General features: G+C 40.0%; 1 protein-coding gene across 2 annotated transcripts in view; it reads left to right on the top strand.

Annotated features, from left to right (window-relative positions):
• UBTD2 (ubiquitin domain containing 2) overlaps positions 1-12275 on the top strand; it is a 56254-nt gene extending 43979 nt beyond the window's left edge. For both annotated transcript variants that reach the window (XM_075860039.1, XM_075860040.1), the window contains exon 3: positions 11789-12275. In XM_075860039.1, the coding sequence (XP_075716154.1) occupies positions 11789-12186 (398 nt within the window). In that variant the 3' untranslated portion in view covers positions 12187-12275. The remainder of the gene's footprint in view (positions 1-11788) is intronic.
• Positions 12276-16038: the final 3763 nt, after the last annotated feature.

Raw genomic sequence — 16038 nt, 5'->3', positions numbered from 1 at the left:
TATAGATGTGGTTTAGCATGCATATGTTAGGAAATATACAGGAAGATTTCTCTTGAACATTCTGGTCTTCGTGGTCAACCGTTACTCTACGAAGTTTGTGTAATATACATTATATGTATGTGTGTAATTAAAAAAATAAGTGTGTGTGTGTGTAGGGAGAGATAGAATGAGGCAAGAACCTGAACGTATCCCTGCACAGGACTGAGTGGCTATATTAGAAATTATGCTAAGAAATTGTTTAGGGCTGATACATATTGGATTCAGCGTAAAGTTGACGGTTTAGGAAATTGTTTTTGTCGTTTGCAAGAGTAACAAGTGTGATAAATGTGATCTCCAGCAAATTCTATTTCTCGCAAAAATTGGCAGAGGTTATGCGTTTCTCTTGCAGAACTTCTTTTGTTAAAGCTACAGCTTGTTTCGTTTTGATAAATAAGTTCCGAATAAATTGTTTTCTACATAACGGATTTCATTCATTTAGCCTACAAGGTTTATGGGCTGAAGTTTTAAATAGCACACATGGCATACACAATAGCAAATCATTAGTGATGAATTCACCAGAAGATACAGTACTTGGCAAATGTGCAGAATTAGGGCCTGTTCCCATAACCGTCGGGTTCCATTTGGAAACTATAGCTCCCGTTTGCATTACCATTGATTTCAAAGGTAATGCTTCCGTTACAGTTGGTTTCCGTTTTTTTCCGTTCCGTAAAAAAAATCAGTTTTTTTAAATGAAACAATAGTGTAGTCAACTACGCTATTGTTTCCGTGAAAAAAAAAAACTTTACAAAATGGAAACTAACCAACTAAATTTTTAATACTTGGATAAAAATCCTTTGCATCCAATGACTGTTTGGAGTCTGGAACCCATAGACCTTACCACATATTGACAGCCTACAAAAAATGTATGCTACCAAGAAAGTATAGAAAATTGAAAAATCTTTATTGAAATAATTAAATTAAAAAGAATCCACGGACCTACAGAAAAAAGGACAGCTCACTGTGTGACTCACAAAAGAAGTAATGATTGAATACTGCACAGACCTGCGTACTATAGGTAATACATGAATACCAAATGGTATAAAGAAAAGCTATGCAAAAATGGTCGGTGCATAAATAAGTGAAAAAGTAAACCTTCAGGCCCTATTACACCAGCCAATTTTGGCTGATGCAACGAGCGCCAACCAACCAGACAGCTCGTTGATCGGCGCTCATTTGCTCCTCTCCCAAGGAGCTAGTATGGGCACGAGCGCTCGTTACTACAATCGCTCGTCCTCCTACATGATCATGTCGGCAGCAGTTTTTTAGAATGATACGATCAGCAGATGAACAAGCGTTTGCTCGTTCATCTGCTGATCGTTCCCCTGTATACACAGAGCAATTATCGGAAACGAGCATTCTATGAGCGCTAGTCTGACCGATAATTGCCCAGTGTAAAAGGGCCTTAACATTTTAGACAAAAGTAAAGGGACATAATATACCCATGATAAGTTTACAGGAGTACAAAGACAGGGAGCGTCCACCCCAACATGCGTTTTGGCGCTGAATGCCTTCTACTGGGGGTGGCACTGATAGTACACTCACAGTATTTAAGTGAACGCTAACCAATAGTATTTTGTAGATATCCAGGTGAGATACATGCCCATAAAACAAACAATGGATCACCCCTTATTGGAAATATATGCTGTGCATTTGGGGTTTTGGATCCTTGCTGTCTTTTTGTCTGCTGCTCACCAAATATTGAGTTTGCTCCCTTGAGATTCTTTGTCTTTACTGCAGCCGCCTACAGTTGCTGCTTGTTTGTGCTTTTTATGCCGCCAGTAAAGGCAAAGCATGATTGATCGGGTTGAGGTTAGATGACTGACTCAGCCATTGAAGAATATTCAATTTCTTTGTCATAAGAAGCTCTTGGGTTGCTTTTGCGGTATATATTGGTTTATTATCTGTACTTTGATGCGCCGTTCTATCCGTTTTGCCGCATTTGACTATGTGAGCAGAAAGTGTCACGCTGTACACTTCAGAATTCATCCTGCTACTTATATCTGCAGTCATATCATCAATAAACACCTGTGACCCAGTTCCATTATCAGCCATATATGCCCATGCCATAATACTGCCCCCACCATGTTTGACAGATGATGTGCCTGAGCTGCTGTTAACAGGGTTAATGGGTTTCAGCAAATTTGATATTTTTTGTATAAATCGGTTATACAATCTTCCAATATAATTTCTGTATTAATTACTCACTTTACACAATCTCTGCTTGTTGTTATTCAGTTGGAACAGCCATTGTTTACTTCCAGTGGATAAGAGTCTGTCCATGGTCGTGTGACACACACAGTTGCTGGGATCTTTACAAGACAAAGCTCTGATACATACTGTAACGATCCATGCACCTGTGTCCATTACATGACCATGGACAGAGTATTATCCACTGGAAGTAAACCATAAATGTTCCAACTGCATAACAACAAGCAGAGATTTTAAAACCATTAGGAATTAATACAGAAAGTATATTGGAATATTACATAACTTTTATAAAACATAACATTAATTTGTTGAAACCGAACAATTCCTTTAACTGCATTTAGAGAGATTCTATACAGCAGCCACATAGGCCATATAACCTGTGAGGAGGAGGTGACCCATTGACTTCTATCGGAGAGTTTTCTGGGCATGCTTTGTGATTTGCTGAAAAGAATACAAAGGAAGCTGTGTCCATCATTAGTAGTCTTTGCTAATATATTGAAAAGAAAAAACTTAAATATTTCATTGACATAAGTATTCAGTCCCTGTACTTAGTTGAAGCAGCGATAACAGCCTCCAGTCTTCTTGGGTATGACGCCACAAGGTTTGCACACCTAGATTTGGTGATTCTCTGCTATTCTTCTCTGCAGATCCTCTCAAGGTCTATCCGGTTGTACGGGGACCGTCGGTGGACAGCCATTTTCAGGTCTCCCCAGAGATGTTCGATTGGGTTGAAGTCAAGGACATTCACAGAGTGGTCCCTAGGCCACTCCTGTGTTTTCTTGGCTGTGTTCTTAAGGTCATTGTCTTGATCGAAGGTGAACCTTCGGCCCAGTTTGAGGTCCAGAGCACTCTGGATCAGGTTTTCATTAAGAATATCTCTGTTGCCCCATTCATCTTTCCTTAAACCCTGACCAGTCTCCCTGTCTCAGCCTCTGAAAACACCCCCACAGCATGATGCTGCCACCACCATGCTTCACTGTAGGGATGGTATTGGGGAGGTGATGAGCAGTGCCTTGTTTCCCACAGACATCAAGCTTAGAATTGAGACCAAAAAGTTCAATCTTGGTTTCATCAGAACACAGAATCTTGTTTCTCATCGTATGAGGGTGCTTTTTTGCAAACTCCAGGCGGGCTTTAATGTGTATTTTACTGAGGAGATGCTTCTCTCTGGCCACTCTGCCATAAAGCCCAGATTGGTGTAGTGCTGCAGTGATGGTTGACCTTCTGGAAATTTTTCCCATCGGCACACAGGATCTTTGGAGCTCCGCCAGAGTGGCCATTGGGTTCTTGGTAATCTCTCTTATCAAGGCCCGTCTCCCCGATTAATTAGTTTGGTGGGGTTGTTCCAAACGTCTGCCATTTAAGAATTATGAAGGCCAGCAGAATCCTGTCTCTGAGCTCTACAGACAGTTCTTTCCTCCTCATGGCTTGGTTTTTGCTCTGATATGCATTGTCAGCTGTGAGACCTTATATAGACAAGGGATGTGTCTTTCCAAATCATGTCCAATCAAATGAATTTATCACAGGTGGACTCCAATCAACGTGTAAAAACATTTCAAAGATCATCTAGAAAAATGGGAGGCCCCCAGAGCTAAATTTCAAGTGTCATAGCAAAGGGTGTGAATACTTATGTCAATGCAAAATTTGAGTTTTTAATTTAATAAATTTGCAAAAATTTCTTAATTTCTGTTTTTTTATGTTTTTCGCTTCTTCTTGCTCTATCTATTGAAAAGTAGTCACGTCACAGCCGCCATTCTTTACAGTGGTTGTTAAAAGGTGTGCATTGCCTTTAAATTCACGATTTTGACAAGTTTTTATTTAAAAAAAATTCTCAGACTTCTAAGGCTCATCTAGGGTCACCTGCTGTAAATGTAAAAAATAAATCAGAATTCGAGAACTGTTTATTAAAAATGTATTGTCTTACCAATATTACATCTAAACTATCTAGTATACATGACTAAGCAAGAGTGGTACTTTATATGTCAAACAAGTTCGTGCCTCCATCCTAAAGTGAAATATAGTACATCCCTTTATAGTAGTCACCAGCTTAGTTGGACTCCGACACATACCACATACTTAGATTACCTTCAATATAACAAGTGTACTCCTAGCAGGTCATTATTTTGATTTATTTGGTTGTTTACTTTGCCAGGCAGAGAGAATCTGAAAAGGCTGTAGTATATTAGTTCATCATATGCAAAGTGTTCTACTGTTGTCTGCATGAGGCTAATAAGTCTCATCTTCAGTACAGATTATAGAATAGCAGAGTGCAATAGTTTGATGAAACACCCCCAAAAGAATCGTACAATCAATATCAAACAAAAAAAACAAATCTTTAGGCTTCCCTACAGTACTCTGTAAAATGTTATATGCAAGGTATGGAAGTGTTAGGCCTCATGCACACGACCGTAGCCATGTGCACGGCCGTGATTTTCGGGTTGGCCGGCCTCTAAGTGTCACCCGCGAGCCGCCCACAAATCGCGGGCCGGGCACATGGCCGTGCGTCCATTATTTTCTATGAGCCTGGACTGCAGAACACATCTGTAATAATAAGACATGTCCGTTCTTTCTGCGGTCCAGGCTCCTGGGCCATGCACGGACCGTGGAAACGGCTCCATGGGCCCATAGAATTGAATGGGGCTGCAATTCTCATGTGGATTTACGGGGAAATTGCGGCCCCAAAAGCGCGTTTGAGTGCATGGGGCCTTACACTCTTTGTAAGAATAAAAGACTGATCTGTTTATCTTACAATAAAATATAGTATCAACATTGCCAAGAAAATAAATATAGAAAAATAAATAAAAATAAAATACAAGTAAAGGCCCGTTCACATTAGCGTTGGGTTCCGGTGATGGGTTCCCCTGACGGAAAGGTCTGACGGAACCCATCAATGGAAAGGCAAACGGAAGCCATAGCTTTCCGTTAGCATTACCATTGATTTCAATGTAATGCTTTCATTGCTAATGGTTTGTCTCCGTTCCGTAAGGTTTCAATTTTTTTCGGCAGAATCAATAGCGTAGTCGACTGCGCTATTGATTCCCGAGAAAAAAAAAACAGACAAACGGAAACCATTACCGTTGAAATCAATAGTAATGCAAACAAAAGCTATGGTTTCAGTTTGCCTTTCTGTTAATGGGTTCCCCTGACGGAAAGGTCTGACGGAGCCTATCAGCGGAGCCAAACGCAGATATGAACGCACCCAAATACAAAAAATACAAGTCAATACATATATCAACACTGCAATATAATATAAAAAATACATAAAATGTAACTGTTTCATTTTCAACCCCACTTACCCTACTAAATATATCTATAGCGCTTTCTGTACAAATTACACAAAGTTGCCTTTTATATATATATATATATATATATATATATATATATATATATATATATATATATAATAAATAAATATATATTTCAATGTCAACATATATTTTTTATTATTACTTGTATTTTATTTATTTGTTTTATTTCCTTGCCAATATTGATGCTATATTTTAATGGGAGATAAACAGGTTATACAAACATATTATTTATGCTTACAAAGAGTGTAACACGTATATACGTTGCATATAACCTATATTTTAGAGTATTGTAGGGAAGCCTGAAGAGCGGGTTTCTTTTTTAATGGGTTGTTTACCTTCATGAGGGAGACCCATACTGGAAATAGTTTCATTTTATTCAATTCTACATCCCTAAATACTTCCCTAATACCGAAAACTACATTTTTGTGAATGTTAGAAAAATATTTGAAATATGTATTTTTTTATTTTAAGCATCTCTTAATCCATATTCAGTGTTTCTGTGCTGAAAATACGTCTTTCTAAACATTCTCATAAGTAAAGCAGCAATGACTGGACAAGTAAAAAAAACAATTGCAACATAAGCAGTCACAAAGCAAATGGTTGCCCATTGGCTCATTTTATAGAGCAAGTCAATATGCTCAGTATTACTGTCTAGGGACACCCACTCTAATTGTTTTCTCATGCACTTGGCTGTAGTACAGTTTGATGCTTAAGGGAAGAACGCTTGAGGACTTGATTCAGACATTATTGGCGCTCAATCTTTGTATCAAAAGGTTGGTGCCAGATTGAAAGGATAAGGTCTCCCAGCAGTAAATCTAGTGCGCTATTCTGTTGCTGTCACATGTCATGAAGCAAATAGGGTGCTGTCATATGAAAAGAGATTCTGTATGCAAAAGTTATTATGTATTAGATTTTGGTTTCTGCTTTCCACTCTTTTTAAAGGCTGTGTACACCTTCCTTTTTTTTTTTTTTTTTTTTTTTAATTTTTTAGCAATTTTTGTTTTATTTAAATGAAGGTATATTAAACTTTCAAAATCAGTTTTATTAAAATATGTTTTTTACTTTTTAAGAAACCGCTTTTATCCTGTATACATAGAAGCTGTATCATTCTCTCTCAGCCGGCTCTGCTGAGAGAGCGGGTACTGTGTGTCTCTGGCACACAGGATCCACCTAATATCAATAGCATCTAAGTTATGAATTCAGATGTGATCGATATTAGGTGGATCCTGTGTGTCAGACACACAGGACCCACTTTCTCAGCCGAGCCATCAGTTCAGCTGCACTGGCGGAATTGGCTAAGAGAGAAGAATACAGCTTCTATGCATACAGGATACATAGAAGCTGTATTTTAAACAGTAAAAGCATTGTTTAATAAAAGTGATTTTGAAAGTTGTTTAAAAGCATACAATACTTTAATTAAAAATAATTGCTTACAAAAGTGTACTATGGAAGCCTGTACCAAAATGTTACATTAGCTGTAGGTTATGCATTTGGCATGTCCGTAAAGTCCCTTAGTCTGACACATAATGGAACAGAATTCATGTTAATGGAGAGTTTGACAACCGTATCACTGACCGTAAACTATGAGGAGGGCATAGAATAAGTTTGCATGTCCCGAAAAGTTGGTTGAGATTTCTGGTAATGGAGCACCTAGGCAGTCCTAAATATACTGTGTATGTATTTTCATGAATAGCTTATACATTTAAAAAGACAACTAATGTGTACTATACTTTTTATTAGATTTTTTAGCTTTATTTGACCAGCAGAGAACACAAGCAATACTGTCATTAGGAAGGAAGGGGTTCTGGTAAGGGATTTCTTAGGGCCCATTCACATCAGCGTTGTCTTTCAGTTCATCTGTTCCATTCAACCTTTCTGTCAGAGGAACAGATGAACGGAAAGCCAAACGAAAACTAGTCGACTACGTTATTGTTTTCGTGAAAAACAAAACGGAAGCCTAGCGGAACGGAGGACTAAAACCAACTGAAAGAAAAAAAAACACCATTTGAAATCAATGGTAACGTAAGTTGAGGCGATAGTTTGCGTTTGGCTTTCAGTTCACTTGACAGGTTGAACGGAAGGACAATGCTGATGTGAATGGCCTCCAGTTAAAACTAGCGATGTGCACTGGACTTTTTTAAATAGTTTTGTTCTGTTTTCATTTTATTATTTTTTTGTTTATTATTATTGGGGGATAGCTTAGCAGGGGAAATATGATCTTTGTGTTTTTTGCTGTTCCCATATGCAGACACGAATAACCGATCTAACGGTAACAGCCCTGTCGTGTCTGACCGAGGACTACCGGAGACGATAGCGCAGCATACTGCTTTATTGTTTGCGGTAAAATCATGGTCGCTGCGACGGAAAGCTGTCGGAACCCATTAAAAGTGAATGGGTTCCGTCGGCCGCCAGTGGTGTTCGTTGTGCTATGGAACAGTTGCTTCTGTTATTCCCTTGTTCTGCTCCTCTGGCGGGACAGAAGACGCAGGTGTGAATGAAGCCTAAAGTGTCACTTTTTTGACGGATCCTGCAAATGGATTAGTCAAAAAAAGGAAGGTTTTACTTTTTCTGTCGGGGTGTCAATGGTTTTACCGGAAACAATAGTGCAGCTGCGCAATTTGTTTCCGTTATTCTCGGACGGATCTGCGACAGAGTTACTAACCCGAGGTACTCTTTAGAACAGATTGAGGCTAGTAGCTATTTCTGCGGTTACATCTGTCAAACATCACAGTGATGCCGTTCTGGAATCTTTCCTTTCTCCATAGATCCCATCCCTGGGTATTGTCAGAAGTTCACATCAGAAGCCAGCTGTTCTTAATTGGGACAGATTCCACATGTCCCTTCTAAATGACACACTGTACTTCCAGTTATTGCACGGTGCTGCCTGGTTACAACTAACAGGGATGTAGCATTCATTCTCATCCACACCGGTAAAGCAAATATAAAGGGTCAGCCCACATTTAATATTAATAGTAACTTGGTTATGACCATATTGCCTAAAAGAAACATTCAGCTAATAATAATAAAGAGGAGCTGTCACCTCTCCTGACATGTCTATTTTAGGAAGTATGTGTATTCCCCTATGAAATAACTCTTCAACAACTTAGTTTTTAGAACTCTGTGTGGTACTTCTGTTGTGCCTCCTAGTAATATATGAATAGATTGACAAGTGGGTGTTAATATTCCCCTTGTCAAAGGGGTGTGTCACTACGCAGTCTCACTCTGTCAGCCCTAATTGGACATTTGTAGTCCGTGTCCGGACACCCACTAACTGGTAACACCCATATCTACATTTTTAATACATTTCTAGGAGGAATAACAGAGGAATTTCACAAGAAAAGATGCTCCAGAATTATTGTTTCATGGGGAATACAATAATTTACTAAAACAGGCATGTCAGGACTGGAGGGATAACGGGTCCTGTATAAATGGAGTTCCAAATCCATGCAAGATATCAAGTATTCCTAACTTTCCAAAGAAGAGCCCCATAGAGGCAGTGGATTACACAGTGTGTGCCCATAGCGAAATATAAATGGACCTGTGCTTTACTGTTGCTGTTTTGTACACTCGCAACTAAATGAATTTAGAGATAAGAGCACAGACGGCTGTTTGGTGGCACAAGGAGTGTATAGGTGGCGTCATATGGTGCCTCTCTACATCACTGTATTACTGTAGCATTGCCTCTAGGGGAGAAGATCTTCATGATGTGGCATCCGATAGATTCTGTTTGAAATCCGAGATGTATGGAGGTACTATATGGGCTTATAGACTTATAACGGCTTAGTACACTATATGGCATGAGGCCTTAGTCTTATCAGGATATATAGGAAAATGAATACACAGGTATGGGATTTTTTTTTATTTACTACTTCTCTGGGATTAAGACATAAGAAACTATTTGTTCAGATAGAAGTATTACTTTTTCTTGTATCTAGTAATGGGTTTCACAATTTATCTGCTAACACTGGCCTCCTGGACTAGATTGTTTTCTTCTATAGTACACACCAGACCATAAAGTATGTACAGATAAATTAAAAAAACAGTCTATGTCCTATATCTATATTAAGAAGTTCATAAAGTATTCTCTGGAAATATTTTGAACTGGTGGTGAGGAGATGCTGACAATTGGTGCTTTTTCTATCTTTATATAATTTGCATATCTTAAGTGTGGTGTTGCAATACTCGAGAGATGTTGTTACTAGAATCATTATAGCCAATTACTGTTGTCAAGAATGAGGTCACTGGACGCATATTGCAGTGTAACCACAAAACCGCCGCTAACGTACCTCCGTGTCATGCTCCGGCAACAAGGAGCTGTGCCCGCTGACGCCAATAAAAGAGAAGAAACACTTACATTTTTAATGCGGACCAGCTGTGAAACATTTGCAGAATAACAGTCCAATAGCTATTGAAGGTGCTTAGGTTTAGGGACTTGGCTTCTTTAGAATGAGACATCTGCCCAGTTGTTGTACGCCATCTGCTGGACAAAGTAGGGATTATCTGTAATTATCTATAAAGCTCTTGTTGTGGTGATAATACAGTACGTTATGTTCAGTTGATTTCTCGTCAGAAAAGTCCATTCGACAATTAACACACTACACAACCAGGTTGAATTTGTGTAACCATATAGAGCATTATCTCTGAACTACTTGGGATAATGTTTTATGTCCGCACAGTACAATTTTACAGTAAACCGTGCACATTACATATGTCTCCATTAGCATTGTACACTTTAAATTGTTAAATCGTAGATGTCATTGCCTGCTTGGGGATAAACCGTTATCTAATCCTAGGTTGAGAACCCTAAATACCTTCTCCGATCCTGCTATTTGGTGCAGGACAAGAAGAGGATTCATGTATTTTTATTTTTATTTTTTGGCCATCCTTGAAAGTTGCATTTTAGAAGTAGATCTGGAAGCGCAGCCCTTCACTCCAAACTGCCAAATTACTAATGGTAAAATGTGTAGAAATTGGCAGAAAAGTACAGAAACCAAGGTTAAAGAAGCTCTGTCACCAGATTCTCAAATCCCTATCTCCTATTGCATGTGATCGGCGCTGCAATGTAGAGAACAGTAACGTGTTTTTTTGTTTTTTTTTAAAACGTTCATTTTTGGCCAAGTTATGAGCTATTTTATATATATATGCAAATGAGCTTTGAAATGGACAACTGGGCGTGTTTTTATTCGTATGTCCAACTGGGCGTGTATTGTGTTTTTAACTGGGCGTGTTTATGTGTATGACGCTGACCAATCCGTGACCAGTCAGCATCATACACTCCTCTACATTCATTTACACAGCACATAGTGTTCTTACTAGAACGATGTGCAGCCACATACACAAGTGTCCTGATAATGAATACACATGACCTCCAGCCTGGACGTCATGTGTATTCAGAATCCTGACACTTCTGAATCTTTTCTGTGAGATTTCAGCAAGCCACGAGTAATCTCGCGAGATTACGAGGTAAACGAGATTTCGTTTCCCTTCCTGGAAATCTCACAGAAAGGATTCAGAAGTGTCAGGATTCTGAATACACATGATGTCCAGGCTGGATTTCATGTGTATTCATTATCAGGACACTTGTGTATGTGGCTGCACATCGTTCTAGTAAGAACACTATGTGCTGTGTAAATGAATGGAGAGGAGTGCATGATGCTGATTGGTCACTGATTCGTCAGCATCATACACTTCTCTCCACAACGCCCAGTTAGTAAAACAAGTAAACACGCCCAGTTAAAAACACAATACACGCCCAGTTGGACATAACGAATAAAAACACGCCCAGTTGTCCATTTCAAAGCTCATTTGCATATATATATAAAATAGCTCATTACTTGGCCAAAAATGAACGTTTAAAAAAAAAAAAAAAAACAACACGTTACTGTTCTCTACATTGCAGCGCCGATCACATGCAATAGGAGATAGGGATTTGAGAATCTGGTGACAGAGCCTCTTTAATATTGATAAACTTTGTCACCCTCCATTCACATTTGAGAACATGCTCTATTGGTGCCTATGCACGTGGCATGGCTGCCTGTACAGACCCCATATGCCGACACATGAAGTGCCTATGGGTCTGAATTATTAAGACGTATACACTCTGTAGACTCTAACTTAGTGTCACATGGATAGTGTTTTGTTATTTTCTTTGGTAAATATGTTTTATTCTATTTATTGTGCAGAATATTCAAACAAGTTTATTTTCTCCTTTTTTTTTTTTTTATATCTATAAGGTGCCCTTACTGAGTGCTACGATGAACTGGGAAACCGCTACCAGCTGCCTGTTTACTGCCTTGCCCCTCCTATTAATATGATTGAGGAGAAGAGTGACACAGAAACTTTGGACATCCCTGAGCCTCCTCCAAATTCTGGACATGAATGCCAGCTGCGCCTGCGCCTCTCAACGGGCAAGGACCTAAGGCTCTTGGTGCGCAGCACGGACACAGTATATCACATGAAGAGACGCCTCCACACTGCGGAAGGGGTTGAACCTGCCAGCCAGCGCTGGTTTTTTTCTGGCCGGCCACTCACAGACAAAATGAGGCTGGAGGAGCTGAAGATTCCCAAGGACTATGTAGTACAAGTTATAGTGAGCCAGCCTGTTCCAAATCCCACACCAGTAGAGAATTGACCATCTCAAAGACCATGTTCACCGTCCTCCCCCTCTTTACTCAAATCACTCCCTGCTATGTTTGTACGCAGCCTGTAACTTTTCTCTTTACATTTTATTTTTTTTAATAATGATAATGTGTCCTGAGTTGTCAGAGCAATGTAACCCATTGCAGGCCTCTTTGGCATCACAGGACTTTGTAGCTGGTTCAGTGGACATGTGACTGCAGAAGGAAGAGCCGGGCCTTCCTCTGAGTTTTAAGGGCGGGTGGGGGAAGGGAGTCAGTCGTATTTCTTAATAATGCAACAAATGACTTTTTATAACATCAGGAAAACTCTTTTTTTATCTGTTCTATAAAGGTTTGGACTGTACGTGGCGTATTTAGCAATGCACTTTTAAAAAATGAAAATTTGAAACAACCAAATGTTTTGTCATGTTTTGTGAACAACTTACACCTAGTTGAAATTCACTGCCTGTATAAACGTTTAAAATAATTTTATTAATATGAATCAAAAAGATAGGGCACTAATGCCAAGGATCTGGGTACAGGCATTGGCAACAAAGATCATGAATACTTGATGGAGTGTCTGAAATATATTGGTTCAAAGTACATTAGGTTTAAAGTATCTGAGATAGACTGGTAACAATTCGTGTATAACTCCGACACTCCACAAAGATGCTAACAAATAATAACTGGTCTGTTTGCCAAAGATAAGCAAGATTCCCTACGTGTTTCTGCGCCCCTAAAACATAGGGGAGCGCCCTCAGGGGTATAAATTGCCTGAATATTTCTAAATGCCGGTCAGCACATATTATGCTGTTTGTTTTCCGGCGTGCACTAGACACTGATAACTGCTCTAGCGCGCGACTGGGAAACCCTAGAGCCTTATAAGGCTCCGCCCCGCCTACTCTGGTCGTAGTCATAGGGATCTAAATCAATCGGTGTGTGACGTCAAGCTGACGCCCACCAAATAGAACGGCCCCTTGGTAACGTTGCGACCAATAGATTGGATGCAAAAAGCATCATCGATCTCTAGGGGCGCTTCAAGCGGCCATACATACTCCGCTGAACAACACTGCAACAAAATTGGTGACTAAGGAAGTTGAACTTACGAGAGTGAGGGCAATAGTAAACGAGGGATAGATAGGACTTGGCAACGATAGGGATATATGCCCCAAATAGATAAAAGCATGGAGTGAGAAATAATTAAACCCCATGGATGCCAAAAGGAGGACCACACCAAATAGTTAACCCCCAACCAGTCCAGGCAATTACTAGACTGGATGGGAGTAAAACAGATAAGGTGGCATATAGACACGTAAATATGTGTAAACACATGAGGAAGAGGATTGAACAAGGGGGAAAAAAATTATGGATAAAGTTGGAACCAGTTCCCATATTTTAAGGGAGGGAAGATGGGATATTTGTTCGTTTAGCCCCAGTGGTCTGATGGTTTTCATCCTAAAGATCCACTCCTGCAAAATCCTCCTGTCCCAATCCCCCCCCCCCTCTCACTGGTGGTTGAATGAAAAAGGGCTATATATAATATATCTATATAATATATATGCTTACTACACACTCACCCACTTGTGCAAAAGGGCTGGTATAATAGCTGGGTTTCACCTACGTGGTCGCCCACTACTAACTACCTCACTTATAATCAGGGTCACTAGGGTTATTCCTAGTTCCCCTACCTTTTCCTTATACTAACGTCTACTTGCTTTGCTTTGCTCAACGGAATAAGACCGTACAATAAATACAATTGTATAGTAAATAAAGGGTAATATTTATTACTAACAATAATCACACTTACATATAAAATACACAGAACACAGTAACTGATCACAGTATAGTATCAGTATACCCCAATACATATAACATGTTAATATATACTGAGTATACTCACACTATACGTAGTACAGTATAAACACGGTATCCTATGTTATGCCTCCACCCACATACCTAGACATACATATGAATACAGTTGCGTTACAACACAATACACATGTACATGCTCACTGTTTCTGCCCCACTTCCATCTAGCAATAACTATCCCTGTACACTAAAGGTTAATCAGCTAACAGGGACAGCAAGGGTTACTTAGCGCTTCATGTGGTACAAGTTGGTGTGGTCTCTCAGGAAGGGCCAGGAGGGAAGAGGAGACCCTTAGTGGAGCCAGGGAGCAGGAACAAGAGCGAGAACTTTGGGACCGTTTTTGTCCTTTTAAACCTCCCCGTGCACACCTGTGTGACATCACAGCTCATGCACGTGAAAGGGGGGGGGCCTGGGCCTCATGGAATACCATTATCTAGTAGGGGGATGGAAGGGCAGTTGGAACTTCCTGCTTCCTGGATTAGTTCATTGTTTTACATCCCCCAGGGTGTCTGATTAGATGACACCTTTCTGGAGGGATAGATAGATAGATATCTATCTATCTATCTACACTACATGTACATAGATATAAATATATAAAACACTTCCCTTTACATTGAACATGTTCCATCCCCTGAAATTTAAGGACCATTGGGTCCCCGAATCGCACTCCCATACATGCCTGGGGATCATGTCTTGCTTCCTCGCAATATCACATACATGAGCCCTAATTCTCCGTCTTTCCAACATACGGCGTCTCACAGACACAGGTTATAAGATACACTACCCCTTTAGTAAGGCAATTAATAAAGGATCTCATATGGAGAACTTTTCCTGTGGTCCTGCTCTTAAAGGTTTTACTGTTCCAAATGGAGCTACATGCTTTACATCTGCCACATCGATACGTACCCTTAAGGTTTGATGACAGCCAAGTTGTAGTACTCCCAGCCTCGAGATGACTGTACTAGTCCATCTTTAATATTACGACCTCTTTTAAAAGTAATCTGAGACCTGTCACCAACAAGGCTACCCACATCTGGGTCTGCTTTGAGGATGTCCCAGTATGAAGTGAGTATCCTCCTAACCTCCTGATGTGCAGCGTCATAGGTCCCTATGTCCCTGATGGTTTCTTCATCCTTCTCTGGATGTACTTTGGGATTAAGGAGAGATTCTCTTTTCGCCACTAGGGCATGATGGTATGCTGTTTTTAGAACACCACTGGGATATCCCCTACGCTCAAACCTATCTCTCAAACCTCTTGCTGACGTTTTAAAATTTGATACTATAGTGCAGTTTCTTCTGGCTCTGATGTATTGCCCCTTAGGTATACCTATTTTGAGAGGTGTAGGGTGCGAACTATCCCAACTTAGTAAATTGTTTGTTGCAGTATTCTTTCTAAACGTTTCTGTCTGAATATAGCCCAGATCGGTTTTCTCTATTTTAATGTCAAGGAATGTTATAGCCCTTTCTTTAATTTCAGAAGTGAAACAAATGCCCAGATCATTGATATTCAAGATGGATACAAATTCCTTGAACTCACCAGATGTTCCTGACGACAGAATGAATACGTCATCAATGAATCTGAGCCACATCAAAATGGAAGAAGTATATTTCTCCATTTCCTCAAAGAACACAAATTCCTTCTTCCACCAGCCCAGGAAGAGGTTGACATAAGTGGGGGCACAGGGGCTGCCCATTGCCACCCCCCTGAGCTGGTGGAAGATTTTATGATCAAATACAAAAAAGTTGTGTTCCAATACAAACCGGAGTAATGTTAGTAACAAATTGGTTGTGTGCATGAAAATGGGTCCCTCTGTCCTGGAGGAAATACTTCACAGCTCCACACCCAAGTGAGTGGGGAATGGAGCTGTAGAGCGCCTCCACATCAAGGCTAGCCAGTAGAACGTTGGGGTCACATCTAATACCCTCCAGTTTCGTCAGCACCTACAGTCATATCTCTCACATACGATGGAAGTGCCTTGACGAAATGTCTAAGGATC

Source organism: Rhinoderma darwinii, chromosome 3 (assembly GCF_050947455.1).
Source record: "Rhinoderma darwinii isolate aRhiDar2 chromosome 3, aRhiDar2.hap1, whole genome shotgun sequence".
Lineage (NCBI taxonomy): Eukaryota > Metazoa > Chordata > Amphibia > Anura > Rhinodermatidae > Rhinoderma > Rhinoderma darwinii.
The sequence above is the reverse complement of the archived record's forward strand: the minus strand, read 5'-3'. Positions and strand labels throughout refer to the sequence as shown.